This window comes from Mandrillus leucophaeus, unplaced genomic scaffold (genome assembly GCF_000951045.1).
Source record: "Mandrillus leucophaeus isolate KB7577 unplaced genomic scaffold, Mleu.le_1.0 Scaffold501, whole genome shotgun sequence".
NCBI lineage: Eukaryota > Metazoa > Chordata > Mammalia > Primates > Cercopithecidae > Mandrillus > Mandrillus leucophaeus.
Genome location: NW_012105377.1, coordinates 314,263 through 338,801, shown reverse-complemented (window position 1 = coordinate 338,801; position 24,539 = coordinate 314,263). Strand labels below are relative to the sequence as shown.

General features: G+C 39.1%; 1 protein-coding gene across 5 annotated transcripts in view; it reads right to left on the bottom strand.

Annotated features, from left to right (window-relative positions):
* ATG5 (autophagy related 5) overlaps positions 1 to 24,539 on the bottom strand; it is a 152,881-nt gene that overhangs the window by 40,370 nt on the left and 87,972 nt on the right. For 4 of the 5 annotated variants that reach the window (XM_011996073.1, XM_011996076.1, XM_011996077.1 and 1 more), the window contains one exon: positions 23,872 to 23,966. In XM_011996073.1, the coding sequence (XP_011851463.1) occupies positions 23,872 to 23,966 (95 nt within the window). The remainder of the gene's footprint in view (positions 1 to 23,871; positions 23,967 to 24,539) is intronic. The other variant, XM_011996075.1, reaches the window with a different exon arrangement.

Sequence of the window (24,539 nt, the reverse complement as noted above, 5' to 3'; positions counted from 1 at the left end):
GCTTGCAGTCTAGCTATATTTTAGGAAATACCAAATTAATATCAGTATAAAACTTAACAGACTGGAGGGAGAAAAAGCAGGTAGAAAAATCTAAGAACCACTAAAATAGTTCATCTAGGAGATAAAGGATCCACGAGCTAAGTCAGTGAAATGGCAAGAAGGGAATAAATGAAGACAGTTCTGGTCCATTAGAACTGCAACTCAACAAAAGTGATCAAAAGAGTTATTCCGAAGTATTGAGCCTGGTAACTTGAAGAAAAGTAAAGAAAGAGGAAATTGGACACTGAAACAGAAGAAGTAGATTATGTATTTGGTAGTGAATGGAAGATTTGTGGGACCAGTTAGAACCTCATAAAGAGGAACTACGTTAAGACCAGAAACACGACTAGGTGCGGTGGCTCATGCCTGTAATCCCAGCACTTTGGGAGGCCTAGGTGGGCAGATCACCTGAGGTCGAGAGTTCGAGACCAGCGTGACCAACATGGAGAAACCCTGTCTCTACTAAGAATACAAAATTAGCCAGGTATGGTGGTGCATGCCTGTAATCCCAACTACTCAGGAGGCTGAGGTAGGAGAATCGCTTGAACCCGTGAGGCAGAGGTTGCAGTGAGCTGAGATTGCGCCATTGCACCCCAGACTGGGCAACAAGAGTGAAACTCTGTCTCCAAAAAAAAAAAAAAAAAAAAAGCCAGAAAAAAAAAGTGAGCTTTCACCAGATATGTTCTGCTAGTCATAAAACAAAAGAATACAGGAGGCATGACAAGCCATCATCTTTGCTGTTAAAATAACTCACAGCAAAATTATAATGATTTAAGTCAATAACATCTAATAATCCCAGCTATAATCTGCAATTTAATTTATTATGTGCCAAGCACAATAGTTTATTAAAGGTATTACATCTAATCTTCGCAATAACTCTATTTTACAGATTATAAAATAGAGGTCCAGAGATGTAAGGTGAATGAGCCAAATCCCATAGCTACCTGGAATATAAACTCAGAACTGCCTAAATCAAAAGCTCTCAATCTTAACCACTTGCTATACTGATGCATGTCAAAGATTCAACTCATTCAGACTTTTCAAGGTTCTTTATTGGAAAACCTATGTAGATAAAAATTTCTAAAATAACCAAGGATATGTAACTTTTACAGAAAGCAATCACTGATCATCTATTGCAAGGCTCATGTTCTTAAGCAATATACTGAGTTGGAAGTTCTGTATTTTAGAAATAATTAGAAAGAATACATTTTTAAAAACTTAAAAAACCCTCAGTTTTTATTATCTTTCCCAAATTTCAACAAAATCCATTTATCCAAACTTGAAGTTGAATCATTAAAGTGGTGATATCATCAGTAATGGCAGAGTGAGGACCTTGAATATACTCTCCTCCATAAAAGCAACAAGAACACAAAAATTCTCAAAATAAACTTTTTCTGAGGTCTTTCAAAGCCCCACTCTCAGAAAACTGTCATTATTTGATCTGCCAGTTCCTTAGAAAAATCTCCCTCATAAGACATTATTTGACTTGACTCAGAGCTCACTCAGTGCAAACAACTTTATCGCCAGAAGAGTTTGTGGAAAAAAATCAGTGGCAATTGTTAAACATCACATCTGCCATGAGACAGCAATAACAGATGAGCCAAACAAGCTAACCAAAAAATTAAAAGAAAAACCTGGGAAATAAGAAATCCAAAGGGGGTCTGAAAAGTTCTAACATATTTCTGATAATCCAGAAAGCTGTACACATGTATAGAGCTGTGTACACGGTCAAAAACCATCTATGAAGGCCCTAAACTCTCACCTACGGGAAACCCTGAGGCTCTGTTCAAGAAAAAAGTAAAATCCAGTTATAAATTGCTTGCCTTATCATTGAAGGCAATGCCCCAGCGTTCACACATAGGTCCTTAGCAAAGACTGGAAGATGTACTAGTTCTAGGCATTCAAGAAAATCTCTTCTATCATCAGATGATCACTAAAATCACCAAGCAGTAACTTCAGGGGCCAAGTGTGATAAAAACTAAAAACCTGAAAGAATTAGTTCAGGAAAGAAACTAAACAAGCAACAGCAACAATAACAAAAACAGACCCTGGGAAAGTGGGGAAGCATCTGGTTTCCAGAGGTATCCTGTTACACTATATAAAATATTCAGGTCTCAACAACAACAAAATTACAAAGACATGCAAAGAAACCAGTATAAGTCACACATTGGGGAGAAAAAGCAGCAGAAACTGGCAGTGAAAAAGACCAGATGCGGGACTTACTGGACAAAGACTTTAAGAGAGTTATTTTAAATATGCACAAAGAACTAAAAAAAAAAAAAATTATCTAAAGAACTACAGGAAAGTATCAGAACAATCTTTCTGATCCTTCAGAAGAATCACTTTTTGTCACTACAGATTAGTTTTGTCTGTTCTTGAACTTCTTAAAAACAGAATCATAGAGTATATTCTCTTTGTATCGGCTCTTTTTACTCAACATGATGTTGTGTGAGATTTATCCATGTTGTTGTATGTATCATTCCCAAACAGAAATAGGAATTATAGAGATAAATAGGAGTTACAAAAAAGTACCAAACAGAAATTCTGGAGCTTGAAAAGTACAAAAATTGAATTCACTTGAGGGGCTCAACAGCTGATTTGGGCCGTCAGAAGAATGAATCAGCAAATCTAAAGATAGATCAACTGCGAGAAAGAGAGGGAGGAAGGGAGGAAGGGAGGAAGAAAGGAAGGAAAGAAGGCTCAGAGACTCAAGAGACACCATCAAGCATACCAATATACACATAATGGGAGGCCCAGAAGAAGATGGAGAAAAAGGGTCAGACAGAATATCTGAAAAAATAATGGTCCCAAACTTCTCAAACTTGACCCCCAAAATTAATCTACACATCCAAGAAGATAAAAAAAACTCTAAAACAGAATAAAAGCAAAGAGATCCACACCTAGGCATATCATAATCAAATGACTGAAATATAAAGAGAGACTCTCAAAGGGGCAAGGGACTTATGTACAAAACATCTTCAGATTAATAACAAATTTCTCATCAGAAATGATGTTGTCAATAGGCAATGAGATGACATAATCAAAGCACTGAAAGAAGTAGAATGTCGGGGGCCAGGAATGCTGGTGGACACCTGTAATCTCAGTATTTTGGGTGGCCAAGGTGGGAGGATCTCTTGAGCCCAGGAGTTGAAGACCAGCCTGGGCAGCAGAAAGAGACCCTGTCTCTACAAAGAATAAAAAGATTGGCTGAATGTGGTGGTATGGACCTGTAGTCCCAGCTACTCAGGAGGCTAAGGTGGAAAGATCACTTGAGCCCAGGAGTTGAAGGTTGCAGTGAGCTATGACTGTGCCACTGCACTCTTGCAGTGCAGACCCTGTCTCTATAAAGAAAAAATGTCAACCAAGAACTACATGCAGAAGAGCTGCACTTCAAAAAATGATCAGTACGTTGAAGCTCTGAAGGTACTTAAGACTGTAGATCAACACCATAGAAAATAATTTAGTATTTAGGAATATAAGAAAATAAAGACAGCCTTGTTTGATAACTACACATAATACTGTCACTGTTCTTGCACTATTCTGGTTATTGTCAAGCTATGAGCACAAACTGATGACTGAAATACAGAATAGGATATAAAATCTTATCAGGTAAAATTAGGCAAACAATTACTAGTTGTAATTCAACTTGAAGGAGAAGGAATAAGGAACCAACTCAAACCAGGCAGCAATGAGTTGTAAAAAAGCTTAAGGTAAAACAAACAGGGAAACAAAACAACTCAGAACCTAAGCATATCATAAGAACCTAATCTAACAAGAAGGAAGGGCTTAAACCAACTATTTTACGGCTTGGGTACAATTATCCCACAAAACATTTTCAGGAGTTTCCCCAGTCCATAAACGATTTGGTTACTAGAAAATAGCTTTATTGGGCTACCCTCTTTGGGTCCCCTCCCTTTGTAAGGGAGCTGTTTTCACTCTATTATATCTTGCATCTGCACTCTTCTGGTCTGTGTTTGTTACGGCTTGAGCTAAGCTTTCGCTCGCCATTCACCACTGCTGCTTGCCGCCGTCGCAGACCCCGCCGCTGACTTCCATCCCTCTGGATCCGGCAGGGTGTCCGCTGTGCTCTTGATCCAGTGAGACACCCATTGCCCCTCCCGATTGGGCTAAAGCCATGCCATTGTTCGTGCACGGCTAAGTGTCCGGTCGTCCTAATCAAGCTCAAGATTAGTCACTGGGTTCCATGGTTCTCTTCTGTGACCCACGGCTTCTAATAGAGCTATACCACTCACCGCATGGCCCAAGATTCCATTCCTTGAAATCTGTGAGGCCAAGAACCCCAGGTCAGAGAACATGAGACTTGCACCATCTTAGAAGTGGCCCGCCACCATCTTGGGAGCTCTGGGAGCAAGGACCCCCGGTAACAATTTGGCAACCACAAAGGGACCTGAACCCACAACCATGAAGGGATCTCCAAAGTGGTGAGTAATATTGGACCACTTTCACTTGCTATTCTGTCCTATACTTCCTTAGAATTGGAGGAAAATACCGGGCACCTGTCAGCCGTTTAAAAACGATTAGTGTGGCCACCAGAAAAGTCGACTCAGGTGTGAGGCTATCTGGGGACGGGCTTTCTAACAACCCCCACCCTTCTGGGTTGGGAACGTTGGTCTGCCTGAAGCCAGCTTCCACTTTCAATTTTCCTGGGGATGCCGAGGGCCGACTAGAGGCAGAAAGCTGTCATCCCAAACTCCTGGCATTAGCCGGTTGAGATCATGGTGCATCCAGAAGTCTCTGCTCAACAGTCGCCCATGTGTGCGCCCTACCTTTCCTTCTGACCCATACCTCCTGGGTCCCGACCACGACAATCTTGAAAGTGTAGCCCCAAAATTCTCCTTACCTCTGAATCTACTTCCTCGGATCCCTGCCTCCTAGGTACTAATGGTTCAGACTTTCATTTCCTCTAGCAAGTTGTATCTCCAAAGGGATCCAAGGAAGCTCTGTGCTGCGTCCTTAGGCATCTAGGCTATAAACCCAGGGAGTCTCGTCTCTGGTGTCCCTCCTGATTTAGGTATACAGCTCTCGACATGGGCAGTTATGTGGGACCTGTTCCCCAACACCCTTGCCAGGGTCCCAAGTTTGTAAATGGCTAAGAGAGGAAAGAGAGAGAGACAGAGACAGAGAGACAGAAACAGAGAGATAGCCAGAGGAGAGACCGACAGAGAGGAGGAGAGAGACAAAGAGGAGAAACAGGCAGAGAGACAAAGAGGGAGTCAGAGAAAGAAAGAGAAAGATAGAAATAGTAAAAAAAAAAAAAAAAAGTGTGCCCTATTCCTTTAAAAGTCAGGGTAAATTTAAAACCTATAAGTGATAATTGACGGTCTTCTCCCTGACCCTATAACACTCCAATATTACCTTGTTGTCAGTGTAAACAAGGGCATAGACTGAAAACACTGAGACCACTGACAATCCATAGCCTTCCTATCAAAAATCCTTAACCCAGTGACCCACGGATGGCTCAAATGCATTCAATCTGTAGCAGCAACTGCTTTGCTAACAGAAAAAAGTAGAAAAGTAACTTTTAGACAAAACCTCATTGTAAGCACACCTCACCAGTTCAGAATTATTCTAAGTCAAAAAAGCAAAAAGGTAGCTTACTAACTCAAAAATCTTAAAGTATGGGGCTAGTCTGTTAGAAAAAGGTAATTTAACACTAACCACTGATAATTCCCTTAACCCAGCAGATTTCCTTACAGGGGATTTAAATCTTAATTACCATACAAAGGTCCGACCAGACCTAGGAGGAACTCCCTTCAGGACAGGCCGATAGATGGTTCCTCCCAGATGATTGAGGTAAAAACCACAATGGGTATTCAGTAATTGATAGGGAGACTCTTGTGGAAGCAGAGTTAGAAAAATTGCCTAATAATTGGTCTTCTCAAATCTGCGGGCCGTTTGCAGTCAGCCAAGCCTTAAAGTACTTACAGAATCAAAAAGAGACTGTAAAGTACTTACAGTCTCAATCCTGACTCAAAAGGTTACCTACACCCTCTCTGAAATGAATCTGCATAGAAACTGTTGTTTATGGAAATGCATCTTGATGAGGCAGCTGGGTTGCTATGAAATACTCAGGGACCCAGCCCAGCTCTAGGACTCACCCCTGAGCACAAAGGCAATGTTAGGAATACTGGTAAAGGACCACTAGAATCCAGCAGCCCAGACCCCTTTCTCTGTGGTCAAGAAAGGCGGGAAAGGGGGTGAGGAGTGCTACATCGGTGAGCGTAACTAATCCGATAAGCAGAGGTAATCCTTGGGTGGTTACACACCCTGGAAAGGAATAAGCATTAGGACCACAGAGGACGCCGTAGGACTAATATTCATTGGAAAATGAGTGGGGTGCTGGCATCCCTGTGTTCTTTCTTCAGATGGGAAACGTTCCCCCCAAGGTAAAAACGCCTCTAAGATGTATTCTGGAGAACTGGGACCAATTTGACTCTCAGATGCTAAGAAAAAAATGACTTACATTCTTCTGCAGTACCGCCTGGCCACAATATCCTCTTCAAGGGGGAGAAACCTGGCCCCCTGAGGGAAGTATAAATTGTAACACCATCTAACAGCTAGACCTCTTTTGTAGAAAAGAAGTCAGATGGAGTGAAGTGCCATATGTACAAACTTCCTTTTCATTAAGAGACAACTTGCAATTATGTAAAAAGTGTGATTTATGCCCTACAGAAAGCCCTCAGAGTCCACCTCCCTACCCCAGTGTCCCCCGGACTCCTTCCCCAACTAATAAGGACCCCCTTCAACCGAAACGGTCCAAAAGGAGATAGACAAAGGGGTAAAGAATGAACCCAAGAGTGCCAATATCCCCTGATTATGCCCCCTCCAAACAGTGGGAGGAGGAGAATTCGGCCCAGTCAGAGTGCATGTACCTTTTCCTCTCTCAGATTTAAAGCAAATTAAAATAGACCTAGGTAAACTCTCAGATAACCCAGATGGCTATATTGATGTTTTACAAGGGTTAGGGCAATCCTTTGATCTGACACGGACAGATACAATGTTACTGCTAAATCAGACACTAACCCTAAATGAGAGAAGTCCTGCCATAACTGCAGCCCGAGTTTGGCGATCTCTGGTATCTCAGTCAGGTCAATGATAGGATGACAACAGAGGAAAGGGAACGATTCCCCATAGGCCAACAGGCAGTTCCCAGTGTAGACCCTCACTGGGACACAGCATCAGAAGATGGAGATTGGTGCCACAGACATTTGCTAACTTGAGTGGAAGGACTAAGGAAAACTAGGAGGAAGTCTATGAATTATTCAATGATGTCCACTATAACACAGGGAAAGGAAGAAAATCCTACCACCTTTCTGGAGAGACTAAGGGAGGCATTGAGGAAGCATGTGTCTCTATCGCCTGACTCTATTGAAGGCCAACTAATCTCAAAGGATAAGTTTATCACTCAGTCAGCTGCAGACATTAGAAAAAAACTTCAAAACTCTGCCTTAGGCCCAGAGCAAAACTTAGAAACCCTATTGAACTTGACAACCTCGGTTTTTTATAATAGAGATCAGGAGGAGCAGGCGGAATGGGACAAACAGGATAAAGAAAAGGCCACCGCGCGACAGAGTGAGACTCCGTCTCAAAAAAAAAAAAAAGCCAGCGCTTTACTCATGGCCCTCAGCAAGCTGACTTTGGAGGCTCTGGAAAAGGGAAAAGCTGGGCAAATTGAATGCCTAATAGGGCTTGCTTCCTGTGAGGTCTACAAGGACACTTTAAAAAAGATTGTCCAAATAGAAATAAGCCACTACCTTGTCTACACCCCTTACATCAAGGGAATCACTGGAAGGCCCACTGCCCCAGGGAACGAAGGTCCTTTGAGTCAGAAAACACTAACCAGATGATCCAGCCCCAGGACTGAGGGTGCCTGGGGCAAGTGCCAGCCCATGCCATCACCTTCACGAAGCCCCACGTATGCTTGACCACTGAGGGCCAGGAGGTTAACTGTCTCCTGGACACTGGCACAGCCTTCTCCATCTTATTCTCCTGTCCCAGACAACTGCCCTCCAGATCTGTCACTATCCGAGGGGTCCTAGGACAGCCAGTCACTACATACTTCTCCCAGCCACTAAGTTGTGACTGGGGAACTTTACTCTTTTCACATGCTTTTCTAATTATGCCTGAAAGCCCCACTAAAGACATTCTAGCAAAAGCAGGGGCCATTATACACCTGAACATAGGAGAACACCCGTTTGTTGTCCCCTGCTTGAGAAAGGACTTAATCCTGAAGTCCGGGCAACAGAAGGACAATATGGATGAGCAAAGAATGCCCATCCTGTTCAAGTTAAACTAAAGGATTCCGCTGCCTTTCCCTATCAAAGGCAGTACCCCCTCAGACCCGAGGCCCAACAAGGACTCCAAAAGATTAAGGACCTAAAAGCCCAAGGCCTAGTAAAAGCATGCAATAGCCCCTGCAATACTCCAATTTTAGGAGTACAGAAACCCAATGGACAGTGGAGGTTAGTGTAAGATCTCAGGATTATCAATGAGGTCACTGTCCCTCTATACCCAGCTGTACCTAATCCTTATACTCTGCTTTCCCAAATGCCAGAGGAAGCAGAGTGCTTTACAGTCCTGGATCTTAAGGATGCCTTTTTCTGCATCCCTATACATCCTGACTCTCAATGCTTGTTTGCCTTTGAAGATCCTTCGAACCCAACGTCTCAACTCACCTGGACTGTTTTACCCCAAGGGTTCAGAGATAGCCCCCATCTATTTGGCCAGGCATTAGCCCAAGACTTGAGCCAGTTCTCATACCTGGACACTCTTGTCCTTTGGTACATGGATGATTTACTTCTAGCCGCCCATTCAGAAATCTTGTGCCATCAAGCCACCCAAGCGCTCTTAAATTTCCTGGCTACCTGTGGCTACAAGGCTTCCAAACCAAAGGCTCAGCTCTGCTCACAGCGGGTTAAATACTTAGGGCTAAAATTATCCAAAGGCACCAGGGCCCTCAGTGATGAATGTACCCAGCCTATTCTGGCTTATCCTCATCCCAAAACCCTAAAGCAACTAAGAGGATTCCTTGGCATAATAGGTTTCTGCCGAATATGGATTCCCAGGTACGGCGACATAGCCAGACTATTATATACACTAAGGAAACTCAGAAAGACAATACCCATTTAGTAAGATGGACACCTGAAGCAGAAGCGGCTTTCCAGGCCCTAACCCAAGTCCCAGTGTTTAGCTTGCCAACGGGGTAAGACTTTATATGTCACAGAAAAAACAGGAATAGCTCTAGGAGTCCTTACACAGGTCAATAAGCTTGCAACCTGTGGCATACCTGAGTAAGGAAATTGACACAGTGGCAAAGGGTTGGCCTCGTTTAAGGATAGTGGCGGCAGTAGCAGTCTTAGTATCTGAAGTAGTTAATACAAGGAAGAGATCTTACCATGTGGACATCTCATGATGTGAATGGCATACTCACTGCTAAAGGAGACTTGTGGCTGTCAGACAATCATGAGAAAAGTAAAATTGTAAATCCCCATGGCCCTCCCTTACCATATTTTTCTTTTTATTGTTCTCTTACTCCCTTTCACTCCCACTGCACCCCCTCCATGCCGCTGTACGACCAGTAGCTCCCCTTACCAAGAGCTTCTATGGAGAATGTGGCTTCCCAGAAATATTAATGCCCCATCGCATAGGAGTTTATCTAAGGGAAACCCCACCTTCACTGCACACACCCATATGCCCCGCAACTGCTATGCCTCTGCCACTCCTTGCATGCATGCAAATACTCATTATTGGACAGGGAAAATGATTAATCCTAGTTGTCCTGGGGGCTTGGAGCCACTGTCTGTTGGACTTACTTCACCCATACCAGTATGTCTGATGGGGGTGGAGTTCAAGATCAGGCAAGAGAAAAACACGTAAAGGAAGTAATCTCCCAACTGACCTGAGTACATGGTACCCCTAACCCCTACAAAGGACTAGATCTCTCAAAACAACATGAAACCCTCCATACCCATACTCGCCTGGTAAGCCTATTTAATACCACCCTCACTGGGCTCGATGAGGTCTCGCCCCAAAACCCTACTAACTGTTGGATGTGCCTCCCCCTGCACTTCAGGCCTACATTTCAATTCCTGTACCTGAACAATGGAACAACTTCAGGACAGAAATAAACACCACTTCTGTTTTAGTAGGACCTCTTGTTTCCAATCTGGAAATAATCCATACCTCAAACCTCACCCGTGTAAAATTTAGCAATACAATAGACACAACCAACTCCCAATGCATCAGGTGGGTAATTCCTCCCACACAAATGGTCTGCCTACCCTCAGGGATATTTTTTGTCTGTGGTACCTTAGCCTATTGTCATTTGAATGGCTCTTCAGAATCTATGTGCTTCCCCTCATTCTTAGTGCCCCCTATGACCATTTACACTGAACAAGATTTATACAATTATGTTGTACCTAAGCCCCGCAACGAAAGAGTACCCATTCTTCCTTTTGTTATCAGAGCAGGAGTGCTAGGTGGACTAGGTACTGGCACTGGTGGTATCACAACCTCTACTCAGTTCTACTACAAACTACCTCAAGAACTAAATGGTGACATGGAACAAGTCGCCGACTCCCTGGTCAACCTTGCAAGATCAACTTAACTTCCTAGCAGCAGTAGTCCTCCAAAATTGAAGAGCTTCAGACTTGCTAACCTCTGAAAGAGGGGGAACCTGTTTATTTGTAGGGGAAGAATGTTGTTATTATGTTAATCAATCTGGAATCTTCACCGAGAAACTTAAATTCGAGATCGAATACAATGTAGAGCAGAGGAACTTCAAAATACCAGACCCTGGGGCCTCCTCAACCAGTGGATGCCCTGGATTCTCCCCTTCTTAGGACCTCTAGCAGTTATAATATTGTTACTCCTCTTTGGACCCTGTATCTTTAACCTCCTTGCTAAGTTTGTCTCTTCCAGAATCGAAGCTATAAAACTACAAATGTTCTTCAAATGGAGCCCCAGATGCAGTCCATGACTAAGATCTACCGCGGATCCCTGGACCGGCCTGCTAGTTCATGCTCTGATGTTAATGACATCGAAGGCACCCCTCCTGAGGAAATCTCAACTGCATGACCCCTACTATGCCCCAGTTCAGCAGGAAGCAGTTAGAGCGGTTGTTGGCCAACCTCCCCAACAGCACTTGGGTTTTCCTGTTGAGAGGGGGGACTGAGAGACAGGACTAGCTGGATTTCCTAGGCCGACTAAGAATCCCTAAGCCTAGCTGGGGAGGAGACTGCACCCACCTTTAAACACTGGGCTTGCAACTTAGCTCACACCGGACCAATCGGGTAGTAAAGAAGGCTCACTAAAATGCTAATTAGGCAAAAAGAGGAGGTAAAGAAATAGTCAATCATCTATCGCCTGAGAGCACAGCGGGAGGGACAATGATCGGGATATAAACTCAGGCATTCGAGCCAGTAACGGCTACCTTCTTTGGGTCCCCTCCCTTTGTATGGGAGCTCTGTTTTCACTCTATTAAATCTTGCAACGGCAAAAAAAAAAAAAAAGCTTCATTGAAGAATAAATTAATACAATAAAATGAAAACATTTTAAGTATACAGTTCAAACTGTAACAGTGTTATAGTTTCAAGAGGACCCCTTCAACGAGATATTGGACATTTCCATCATGCCCTAAAGTTCCTTCTTGTCCCTTACTGGTTGGGTCCATCTCTACTCCACCCTCCTGATCTGGCCCAGACCTGGGCCTCAGAAGAATCATTTTTTTGTCACTACATATTAGCTTTGTCTGTTCTAGAACTTCTTAAAAACGGAATCATAGAGTATATTCTCTTTGTATTGGCTCTTTTGATTCAATGTAAAACACTGTTCTGCAACATTTATCCATATTGTTGCATGTATCGTTCCCTTTAATCCTGAATAGTATGCTGTTTTAGGAATGTAATGCAATTGTTTATTCATTTACCTGCTGACAGACATCTGAGCTATTATGATGGATATTATGAATAATTCTGCTATGAAAACTTGTGTACAATGTTCTCGCGGACATATATTTTCATTTTTCTTGAGTGGAGCTGTTAGAACTGTTGGATCAGAAAGTATATGTTTAATTTTAAAAGAAACTGGTAAACTCTTGTCTAAAGTGATTTCTACCATTTTACACTCCTACTAATAATGTATGAGAGTTACATTTGCTCCATAGCCTTTTTAGTACTTTGTTAGTCTTTTTAGTACTGTAAACTTTTTTAATTTATCCAATCTAGGGAATGTGAGGCAGTATCTCACTGTTATTTTCATTTTCCTGATGAGTAACAATATTGTGTATCTTTTCATGTGCTTATTAGCCATTCCTATATCTTTTGCGAAATAGTTAACTGAAATTTGTAACTAAAGATGCTTTCCTGAACTTCAGGTAGTAAGCCTATTCCCCGCAAGTGAATAAACTACACTCTTGGAATGAAAAATTAAACACAGTGGGGACATTTTTTGTATAAGTTGCTTTACTCTGTGTATGTCTGGTTTGCTTAGTCTATTATTATAATCCCCATGAAAGCAAACACAGTGCTTATTTCACTAATGAGTATCACAAGCACATAGAACTCTGCTTACCCAAAGCATGAATTCAATTAATATGTTATGTATGCATGCACATACATGTACATGCATGTACATCTACACACACATATAAACATATATTAATTTTTTGACCCACAAATCTAAGAAAACTAATCCTTGAGCCTTTGGTTTGAAGAATTCTCAAATTATTAATATATCTTTATGTTCCACTCCACATCCACTGTACCTGCAATAGTCCTACTGTTCTACTTTGGTAAATCGGGCAAATTTAATTTTTTAAATAATTAAGATTCCAACTAATTTTAAAACATAATTTGAAAGTTAATGAAATACATTACATAAAAAGAAAATTTTAAATAAAAGCAAAACTAAACCCAATAAAAGAAAAGAAAGCTGGGCTCTATTTCTTTAATCCTTTAAAATTCAAATCACACAATGCTCCAATGAAATTTTCATTAATTGAACCAACCCATGCCCATGAAATATCTCATACGCAACTGCTAAAACCTCAATAAACATATTCATCTTCTTGCAAAAAAGATATTTCTTTATAATATGCACATGCAGCATATACTATTTTGAAGCAGTTTTGTACTTTAGTCCTTGTTCCACTGCTTACTGGCTGGCTATCCTTTGTCTGGTCATTGACCTCCAACTTAAAAAACAATACTTGCCTTGTCTACCCCACAGAAGTGTTATGAAAGTCAAACAAGGTAGTGTAAAGGTATTTTACAAGATATACAGTGCTATAATACAGATTTTTAAAATTACTCTACATCCCATAATACTGTTGTACAACTTTAGAGCAATAGTAGAAAATAACAATTATTGCCTAACTGAACCAGTCCAGAATTCCACAAAAAGAATGTATGATATGAACATTACAGTACATCATATTATGAGCCCCAAATAATCACTGCTTACATAGTTGGTTAGGATTTCCTTAGTTTGTTCATATAGTTTATGTATTTATGCAGTCCCTATTTTGTGAGAGGCATTGTGAGGAGCATAAAGACAGAAGCACAGTACAGAGCCTTAGCTTCTCTACATTTACTAAAGAACACTTCTCCTTGGGTATTTAACCAATATTTAAAGTATTCTGGGAAGAAATGACATTAACTTCATATATTGACCTTAGATTACTATCATTACAAAAAGATGTATGAGTGATCTGTCTTTAACATACCAGTATTTATCTTCTTGTAACTTTTGTCTTTACTTGAATCAGAAGTGAAGTCCTTTTAAGTACTAAGCATCCATTCCATACTTTGTCTTTACATATGAGATAAAAATCGTATTTTTAAAAATTTTATTTATTTTTATTTTTTATTTTTGTGACACGGAGTCTTGCTCTGTAACCCAGGCTGGAGTGCAGTGGCGTGATCTTGGCTTACCACAACCTCCACCTCCACCTCCCAGGTTCAAGTGAACAAATCATACTTTTAAGCACAGATTCTCAACATGTATCTTAGCAGGCTACTGCCATAACTAGGGCGTGAATTAAGTATTAAAGATACCTTACCCCAAATATTACTGTAATATAAATCTCTAAATGAAAAAGAACATATTAACAACTATACTTGGATGGGATTCTGGGAGTTAATCCATTCGTCTCTCCCCTTTCCTCCAAATTCCATCTCCTATTAACACACCAGCTCTCCTGAGCTAAGCAGCTGGTGAGGTTGGGGAAGGACGTACATGGAGAAAGCTAGAACCTCTGCAATGTTTTCTTCCCTGGAAGGAACTAGCAGCCATACGAAAATAAAAAGCTGAATGAAAGGCTGAATCCTTTCTATTCCTGAAGCAGACAGATAGAAGACCAGGGAACAAAGAGAATTCTACCAAGAGCCCTGCCAGATATTGATACCTTTGATACTGAGAAAATATCTGGAATATGAAATACAAATGCTAAATAAGTATCTTTGAAATGGGGGGAAACAATAAAGGCTCTTGATGAGTAAAATGGGTAGTATTTTTTAATAACCTGATAATGAGTTTCAGGAAAAGGGAAGGTCAACGTTATGGAATGAAAACACAGAAGTACCAAATTTAAAAGGATAAAAAAAAGTGGTTGGGGGGGATCCAGTAACTTCATCAAACTAGCAAATGATTTAGTATCATTTCTAATTAAAAACTCTAGAAGGAAATCACTTAGATCTGATAAAGACTACATTATAATTCTAACTGATGAAACACGTAAACTGTATCAATTAATACCAGAAAACAAACACAGAAAAGTCTACTAGAACCATCATTATTCAGAACAGTCTTGGTAATGCAATACTGTAAGAGCAAAGCAATAAAGCAAGAAAAAAAGTTTGTAAAAACACAGTAGGATGAGATTTTTCTTTGTTTTTCCAATGCCATAAATAACTAGAAATGGAAACAAAATAAAGAAAAACAAAATCTACATAACACCTGGAAATAAATTAAAAAGAAAAATGGTCTATTTGAAGAAAACCTTAAAATCTATGCAGAACATAAAACGAAATCTGAATAAAAAGAAATATCATGTTGTCTGGGAAGACTTTATACTATAAGAAAGTGAATTATAACAAAATTTAAATCAAAATTTAATGTATTTCCACCTCTAATCAGACAGGACACTATGGGGAACTGAATAAGTAATTTTAAAAGTCATGAAAAATTAATGACTGAGAATAACCATGAAAAGTATGAAAAAAGGAGAAGGAATGAATTGCTCCAACAGATATCAGAATGCTAAAATTAAATAAAATATTACTGGCATAAGAAAATACATATACTGATGGAATGAATAAAGAATCCAGAATTAGATTCTAGTAGTCAAACTACTTTACTATAAAGCAGGGGTGGCATATTCATCCAGCGGGAAAAGGACAGCTTAGATCACGAGTCAGTAAACTATGGCCCACTGCCCAAATTGTGGCCTCTGCCTATTTTTGCAAATAAAGTTTTACTGGGACAAAGCCAAGCCTATCATTTGTAAATTGTCTATAAATATTTTCATGTTACAGAATCACACAGTTTCAACAGAGACCATCTTGTCTACAAAGCTGAAAATACCTACGATCTGGCCCTTGAAGAAAGTTTGCCAACCCTTAGTGTATATAATAAATGATAAGCTGTCTCGTAGACACCTATCTCACACAATACATTGTGGGAAAGAACCTTTTTTTTTTTTTTTTGAGATGGGGTCTTGCTCTGTTGACCAAGTTGGAGTGTAGTGGCATGATCATGGCTCACTGCAGCCTCAACCTCCCAGGTTCAAGTAATACTCCTACCACAGAATCCTGAATAGCTGGGACTACAGGTGTGTGCCACCATGCCTGGCTAAAGGGCCTTTTTAACAAAGAAAGAAATCCATATACTTCTAAGAAAAAGAAGGGCATATTTGCTATATAAAGATTTATTTTTACATAAAGATACCACAAAAATCAAGATGAATTATAGTTATGATATTTTGCAATGTGTTTGACAGTAAAAACGTAATATATATAAAAATTATTCTATAAAACAAAAAGATAACAAGAAGAAAAAATAGGCAAAACAAAATAGAACGCAATTTACAGAAAACCAAGTCCAAATGGTCAACAAAGATAAACAGATTTATAAACTTACTAAGTGTGAATTATTAGTTGAAGTAAAAATCTCTCTCTATACCCACAATATTACTAAAAATCAGAGTTATAATGCCCTATTGCTGGTGGAGATGTAAGGGGAGAAGCATGCTCTCATATACTGTTGGTGAAAATTTAAACTAACACATTTTTGAAAAGTAAGCTGGCAACTGATTTTTAAATCTCTACCTTTTGATGCAAAAACTCATTCTTGGGTATCTATTCCATACCTAAAAAAGAATACATATATAATGCCATTTGCTGTAGTACTGTTTATAACGGTAAAAACTAGAAAAAAAAAACTTGATAGCGAATACTGAACAAATTACAGTGCATCTACAGACTAAACATAATGCAGCCATTAAAAAAGAATAAATTAGGCTGGGTGCGGTGGCTCATGCCTGTAATCCCAGCACTTTGGGAGGCCAAAGCAGGCAGATCACTTGAGGCCAGGAGTTTGAGACCAGCCTGGCCAACATGGTGAAACCCCATCTCTACTAAAAATACAAAAATCAGTTGGGCATATTGGTGGGCACCTGTAATCCCAGCTACTCAGGAGGCTGAGGCAGGAGAATCACTTGAACCCGGGAGGCAGAGGTTGCAGTGAGCCAAGATCATGCCACCGCACTCCAGCCCAGGCGACAGAACGAGACTCTGTCTCAAAAAAAAAAACAAATTAAACCCTACAACTCATCAAAAAAATACCCAAACCCAATTCAAAAATGGGCAAAGGACTTGAATAGACATTTCTTCAAGGATGATAAACAAGCACATGAAAAGATGCTGAGCACTATTCATTAGTGATTACACCCCACATGCATTAGGATAGCTAGTATGAAAAACAGAAAATAATAAATATTGGCGAAAATGTGAAAAACTGAAACCCCTGTGCACTGTTGGTGGGGATGTAAAGTGGTACAGCTACTATGGAAAACAGTATGGCTGTTCCTCAAGAAAATAAAAATAAAATTATCTTATGATAGGAATATCCACTTCTGGGTAAATACCCCAAAGAACTGAAAACAGGGTGTACACCCATTTCAACATTTACATGTCAACTCAACCCACAATGCCCAGATATTTGTTCACATATTCTTCTGGATGCATATATATATATATATATATATGTTTTTTGGCTGAGGTTAACATTTAAATTGGTAGATTCTGAGTAAAGCAGATTACCCTCCACAATGTAGGTGAGCCTCATCTATTCAGTTGAAGGTCTTACAGAAAGAGACTTACCTCCCTTGAGCAAGAAATTCAGCCAACAGACTGCCTTTGGACTCAACTGCAACTCTTCCTTGAGTTGACAGCCCACCCAATCACCCTGGCTTGGTGAGTCCAGGGTCTGATGGGGTAGGCTGTAGACTCAAGGAAGAGCTGCCAAAACCAGGTAAGCCAATTCATTAAAATAAATCTCTCTCTAGACAACACACACACTACTACTACCACCACCACCACTACCACCACCACCACCACCACCACCACCACCACGATGGTTCTGTTTCTCTGGAGAATGCTAATACACCTCTGTTCATGGCAGCATTATTCACAATAGCCCAAAGGTGGAAGCAACTCCAGCAGATGAATGGATAAGCAAAATGTGGTATGTATATACAATGGGATATTATTAAGCCTTTAAAAAGAGGAAATTACACACACACACACACGCATATTTATAGAAGACAGGGTTTCACCATGTTGTCCAGGCTGGTCTCGAACTCCTGGGCTCAAGCAAACCACCTGCCTCAGTCTTCCAAAGTGCTGAGATTACATGTGCAAGCCACCACACCCAGCCAAAAAAAGGACATTCTGACACATAATGCAATATAGGTAAACAATGAGGACATCATGCTATGTGAAATAAGCCTGTCACAAAAAGGCAATTAGTGTATGATTCCTCTTGTATGAGGTACAAATGGAAGTCAAATCCATAAAGTAGAATGGGGAAACAGAGAGTTGTTAGTTTAATGGGTATAGAGTTTGTTTTGCAAGAAGAAAAGGGTTTTGGAGAATGAATGTACAACAATGTGAACATAATTAACACTACTGAAAATGGTTAAAATTATAAATTTTATGTTATATTTATTTTACCATGATTAAAAACTAAAACAAAATAATATTAAGGAAAAATACTATAAATAACAACAACAACAAAAAAACACCTTAAGCAACTTACATTCAGCTGGAAAACAGAATATGTATATTCTATTATGCTAGAGACATATCTGCAGTTCAAAATGTATTACAAATTATGTTGTCTATCTTTTTGAAATGACTGAAAAACTAAATTAAAAGCAATAATATTCAGTTTGCTAACTGGTAAGTCCTTCTTTCATGGTTCCTGACTTTTTTGTAAGATGTTATTGCAAGATACCTACTAAAATGGAAAACAACTGAAAAAGCAGAATATAATTTCTTATCAACATCGCTAAAACCCTGGAGAGGAGGAATCCTAACAAACATGGCCATAATTTGCCACCTATTTCTATTGTCCTCACTTTTCAAAATCCATAAATCAACATTTCTGGAAACAAAACAGAGTCTAAAATTTGGCTCCTTCTTCAGTTTAGAAGGTACCAAGTTAATCCCTGACATCCTAGTTTCCATTTTGAAAAATATACTTTTTCTCCCCCCCCAAACTGGTAAGTATCTAGATTCTTAAATACTTTTAGCACATGACATAGAAGTTACATAGATTTGCTTAACCAAAATAGCTAGTAAACCTCCCAAAAGAATTAAAATATTAATGGCGCTTTAATGATACAAATGAACAACTTTACACTGAGATAATCTATGGGAAAGGAAGCAGAATTCTGGGGATTATGAAGTAAACAAAACGGAGTTCAAATTCTACTTTATTTTACTTTTCTATAACTAATGAACAACTTCTTCCAAAGACAAGTGGGAAATACAAAAACTAGCCGGGTATGGCACATGCCTGTAGTGCCAGTTACTTGGAAGGCTGAAGTGGATGGATCGCTTGAGCCAGGAAGGCAGAGGCTATAGTGAGCTGAGATCACATCATTGCACTCAAGCCTGGGTGACAGAGCAAGACCCTCTCTGGAAAAAAACAAAATTAAAAAAAAAAAAAAAAGGCTGGGCGCAGTGGCTCACGCTTGTAATTCCAGCACTTTGGAAGGTGCACTGAGGCAGGTGGCTCACCTGAGGTCAGGAGTTCGAGACCAGTTGGGCAACATGGTGAAATCCCATCTCTACTAAAAATACAAAAATTAGCCAGGTATGGTGGTGGACGCTTGTAATCCTAGCTACTCGGGAGGCTGAGGCAGGAGAATCGCTTGAACCTGGGAGGTGGAAGTTTCAGTGAGCCAAGATTGCACCATTGCACTCCAGCCTGGGCGACAGAGCAAGATTCCATCTCAAAATAAATAAATAAATAAATAAATAAATAAATAAATAAATTAGTAAAATAAAATAAAATATAAAAAGTAAAGACAAGTAGGAACCATGCTTTCTTTCTTTCTTTCTTTCTTTTTTTTTAGATAGGGTATCTTTCTGTTGCCCAGGCTGGAGTGCAGTGGCGTGATCAAGGCTCACTGCAACCTTGACCTCTCAAACACAAGTGATTCTCCCACCTCAGCCTCTCAAGTGGCTGGGACTACAGGTGCATACCATCCCATCCGGCTCATTAAAAAAATTTTTTTTCTAGAGTTGGGGTCTCACTGTGTTGTATCCAGGCTGGTCTCATTTTAACTTTACAGGAAAACAAGATTGTTTATCAGCTTCTCGTTTTTCTAAAACTAAAAATAACATTGCTAGGTTGTTTCTATGAAGATTCTCTAAATTTATTTATAACCTTAAGAATAACATGTAGAACAAAGTAGGAGACTGAATGATCTCTGTTGAATAAATATGAATGGATATTCAGATAATTAAAAATCTCTTAGGATCTCCCATTCTTTATAGGATACAGAGAAAACTCGTTAATATGGTCTTTCACCTTTCCAGCCTTATCCCAACCCTGTGCTCAAGACAAACAGGTTGTCCTCATACTTACAACGTCCCCTGTGCCTACAAAGGTCTTCTCATGACTCTTTGCCTATCTTCAGTTCACCTTTCCTATCTGTCAAATCTCTGGGGATGCAACATATCCTCAAGGCAGCCTTCTCTCCTCCCAAACTAGAACAAATTCTTCCTGGGGCATTAGGCTTTTATTGCACTGTGTATCTCCTCTTCACAGCAATCACAGTTTCAATGTTACATTTGTATTCTTAGTTGATTTGTTTCTTTCCACCTTTAGACTATAACCTTTCTAAGGGGTGATACATAATATCGATCATCAGTTGTAACCCTTGTGCATAGCATAGGGCATGGCAGGCAAATATGTGTGTAAATAAACTTGCTGAATGAATCAATGAGACACATTTTTCGTACCCAAAGTACAATGGCAGGATAACATTTATCAATCTATTGCTTCTTGAAAAAGAGATATGGTGTGCCCAATTTTCATTTTACATCTCAAATGCCAATGCCTAAGGACCTCACAGTCATTTAACAAATATTTTTAACAAATGCCTTCATTAATCACCACCTGTTTACTAGTGCTAACTAACATTTTGGTTACATTCGGTAACATTTTCTGCCGTTAATGTCATCTCTAGAATACTGGCTAATATGAAGCACCTGGACTTCAGGAACACAAACCTGAAACTCACACACCAAACTAAACTGTTATGTAAATGACAGAAATGACACATTTTGGTCTGCAACATCTCTAGATGGCTTTTGGACCAATTTAACTTTTACCACTAAAATTCTGTCACCTGACTATAGACATTTTGAGCTCATGATAAATGAATTACAGATGAAAAACATACAGTTTGATGACAATCTTTACAAAAGTCAATCTTCAAAGAATACCACCAGTCACAGGTATTCTATGCTCCTATCAACTTATTTGGTCTGAGCAGACTTCACTTTTTGTGATAATTATGTTCTGAAAATTCTATAAACTTAATTATTATAAACAAGTCATACTTTGCACATAAATCAGGCCTGGGTCTGGATTCTAGTTCTTCCATTTTTCATTTATTCACTGAGGCAAGCGACTTAAAATTCCTGAGCCTCAGTTTTCTCACATGTAAAATCAGATAATGATTCCTATATCCTAAGATGGTTTTGAGGCTTCAACAAGATAAAATGGGCCTCACTCAAGCATGCTCAGTACTCTGTCTCTCTCTTCTCTGGTTATACAGAAATTCTATTAGGATTCTGCAAAGTAAAACAAATATTTCAGTAAAAATTAGCCCTTTATTAATAAATCTGGATTTTCAGATTTTCCTTAAATTTACTTAGTAACTTAAGGGCTCAAATATTATAGAGATTTGTATCTAGTCTGTTAAAGAAATGAAAGGTGTAAATTGATCAAAATGCTGCACAAATAAAAGCTACATTTAACATACAGAGTATCACAACCATACAAACTAATTAGACATAAAGAAGTCAGCAACAGAAATCAGATGTTGCCTTTAGATGACACAATTAGGCAAACAAAAAGTACAGTTCCATTCTCCTTTGGTCAAGGCCATGGTTGAAGACTGAATACCAAATAGGGAAATAGGAAAAGCCAGGAAATGGCAAATTAGCAAAAACTAGGACTCCTTAATTTTTGTATTCATTTCATATTTCATTTCTAAAACTTTAATTAAATTCAAATAAAAAACAAAATGGAACTGGGATAAAGCCAAAAGGAAAGTTATGTAGGTCAAATGAGAACCTATATTGTCCTTAGGCTCTTTGTCACTTTCTATTTAAGGAAAAACTGCCCAAGTGGCTTGACACATTAAAGATCAAGCAGGAGGTTCTGCCCTAAGACAGTCCCCATCTGGCAGCCAGGTTTTGTCAAGCAAATTTTGAGAATTCTCTACCTTCCTACTTTCTATCTAATTACAGCACTTTATAAAAACCATTCTCTCTTTCTCTGTCTCTCTCTCTCTCTCACACACACACACTCCTTCTCTCTCCCTCTCTCTCTCAAACTTATCTGTATTATAATAACACAACACTAGGTATGGATTTATCTGACAATTTTCCCCTAAAACAGAATAAATTCAAAATGGAAAAACTTTCCTCTGTACACCTGCACTATATTCTGACAATAATAATTCCTAAATTAAGTATAATACACTTTCCCTATAGGAGTTTAAAGAGGTTACAGTAAAGAATCTCTTGTATAAATATATGTGCCAGAACTTGACCCAAATAAGTGCTGAGAGGTATAAATCTCAAAAGTTTCGAGACTCTTTGAGAAATGTCTTCAGAGTCTGTGATATATTTTACTCAACTAAATTGTACAAGTAAGATATTTTGCTAGGCTGTGGGAATGCCTTATGGCATGTTACTGTGGAGCTCGTGGTAAAATACAAAGAATATAAATAATTAAAATAAAATTGACAAATGATAAATGATTCAATAAATTAGAAATTCAAATGCCGAGCACTCTTCTAGACCCTGGACACAAAGCATGAACCTAACAATAACCCTGCCTTCGTGAAAAATATGGACTACTTGAAAATTATACCTGCAACACTAAATAAATATTCTTCATTCTTCCAGTATTTTGAGATGTTTATTTTCAATTAGACAATCTGTTTTCCTCTTTGAACCCATAGTTATGTGATGGCTCTATAAAAGATTTTAAAATAACTATAGAAGTAACTATTAGTAAAGATTGTGGGATACTGAAAACGGCTACAAAGAAAGTTATGAAAAACCTCTGAATTTGAATGGAAGTCCTACTAGATTAGAGTCTATGTCTGTGACATTATGCTTCTAATTCTTGTTCTTAAATGCTTTTCTCATGATAGTATGAAACTTACTTCCTGGAATGCCATTGATTAAAAAATTTAATATTTATTAAATGCCAATATTTATGCCAGCACTTTTAAAGTACAGAAACATGGAGTTTCTTTACCTCATGCAAATATGCTGTGAGAAAGACTTCAGAGCCTATTGCCTACTTTGTGGTACAACACTGAAGATTAATCATCCAAAACAGACAGGCAGTAAATTCTTGTGATTTGCAGTAGTTCTGTTTTATAAGGGTACCACAAACATTGAAATCATCGCTACTGGGGGAATACGTTTCCGTGAGCCCTTGGTCACAAGATGTTCATCAACTGATCAATACATAACCTTGTTCTATGTGTGCTTCTGTTTAAAAAGAGCACTTCAGTGCTACATTTGGAGTCTGTTTTAAACAGCAAAATCACTAACAAAAAGCACAAAAATGTAAAAGCATGGCACTACATACACTGCGAAAAGAAGGCTTGTTTATAGTACGACAGCTGAGACAATAAGGTAGAACCTCGCTTTGATCAACCTCAGCTGGGAAATGAGCATCAGGTGAATCAATTGTTCACCACTCTGAATGACCATAAAAGTGCTCCAAGTACTGACTTTGGGGTTACACATAAATTTTAGCAAGTATGTGAATCTGCCAATATGAAATCTACAAATAACGAGCACCAACTGCATATGAGTCAAATATTTCAGTGCAGTATCTGACTTGATTGCCACTGAAAGACACAGTTTGGAAAACCCCTAATAAATACTGTTTAGTTACTACGCAGACAAAGAGTTCCGGACTAGAGTGCTTCAAGTAAGATGTCTGAGGCTTTCATAAATGGATGTTTTTTAAAATGTTATTTCCTACCTGATATATTCTAAAGGGGATATAACGAAATCCATTTTCTTCTGCAGGATATTCCATGAGTTTCCGATTGATGGCCCAAAACTGGTCAAATCTGTCTGTAATGATATAAATTATTTGTTATTAAAAATGAACAACATTATAATGGAATACCTCACATGAAGAGATGAAAGTTTTAAATATCCCTCTAGAAGTTGCTGAAAGGACATCATTTATATATTATTTTTTCTTATTTTTATTAAACTTATCTTTCCATAACTAAACATAAAGCAAATATAAAATTAATTTTTTTCTACATTATTGCATCCTCTCCCTAGATATTCACACAGCCGTTTTTTTCTCATAAGAAAAACCATAAACATATAAACATATGACTACTTGTGTTATCAAGGCAAAAATCACACCAGGTAGAAGATAGATGTCTTGACTCTCCTGGTACTACTTCTAATTGCTGAGCTACAAAGGTACAGCTTCAAGTAGCCTAAATGTTAACCAGAAGTTGTGTAAAGAAATAAAGTCACTGGGTGCGGTGGCTCACGTCTGTAATCTTAGTACTCTGGGAGGCCGAGGCGGGCAGATCACTTGAGATCAGGAGTTCGCGACCAGCCTGACCAACATGGAGAAACCCTGCCTCTACTAAAAATACAAAATTAGCCAGGCATGGTGGTGCA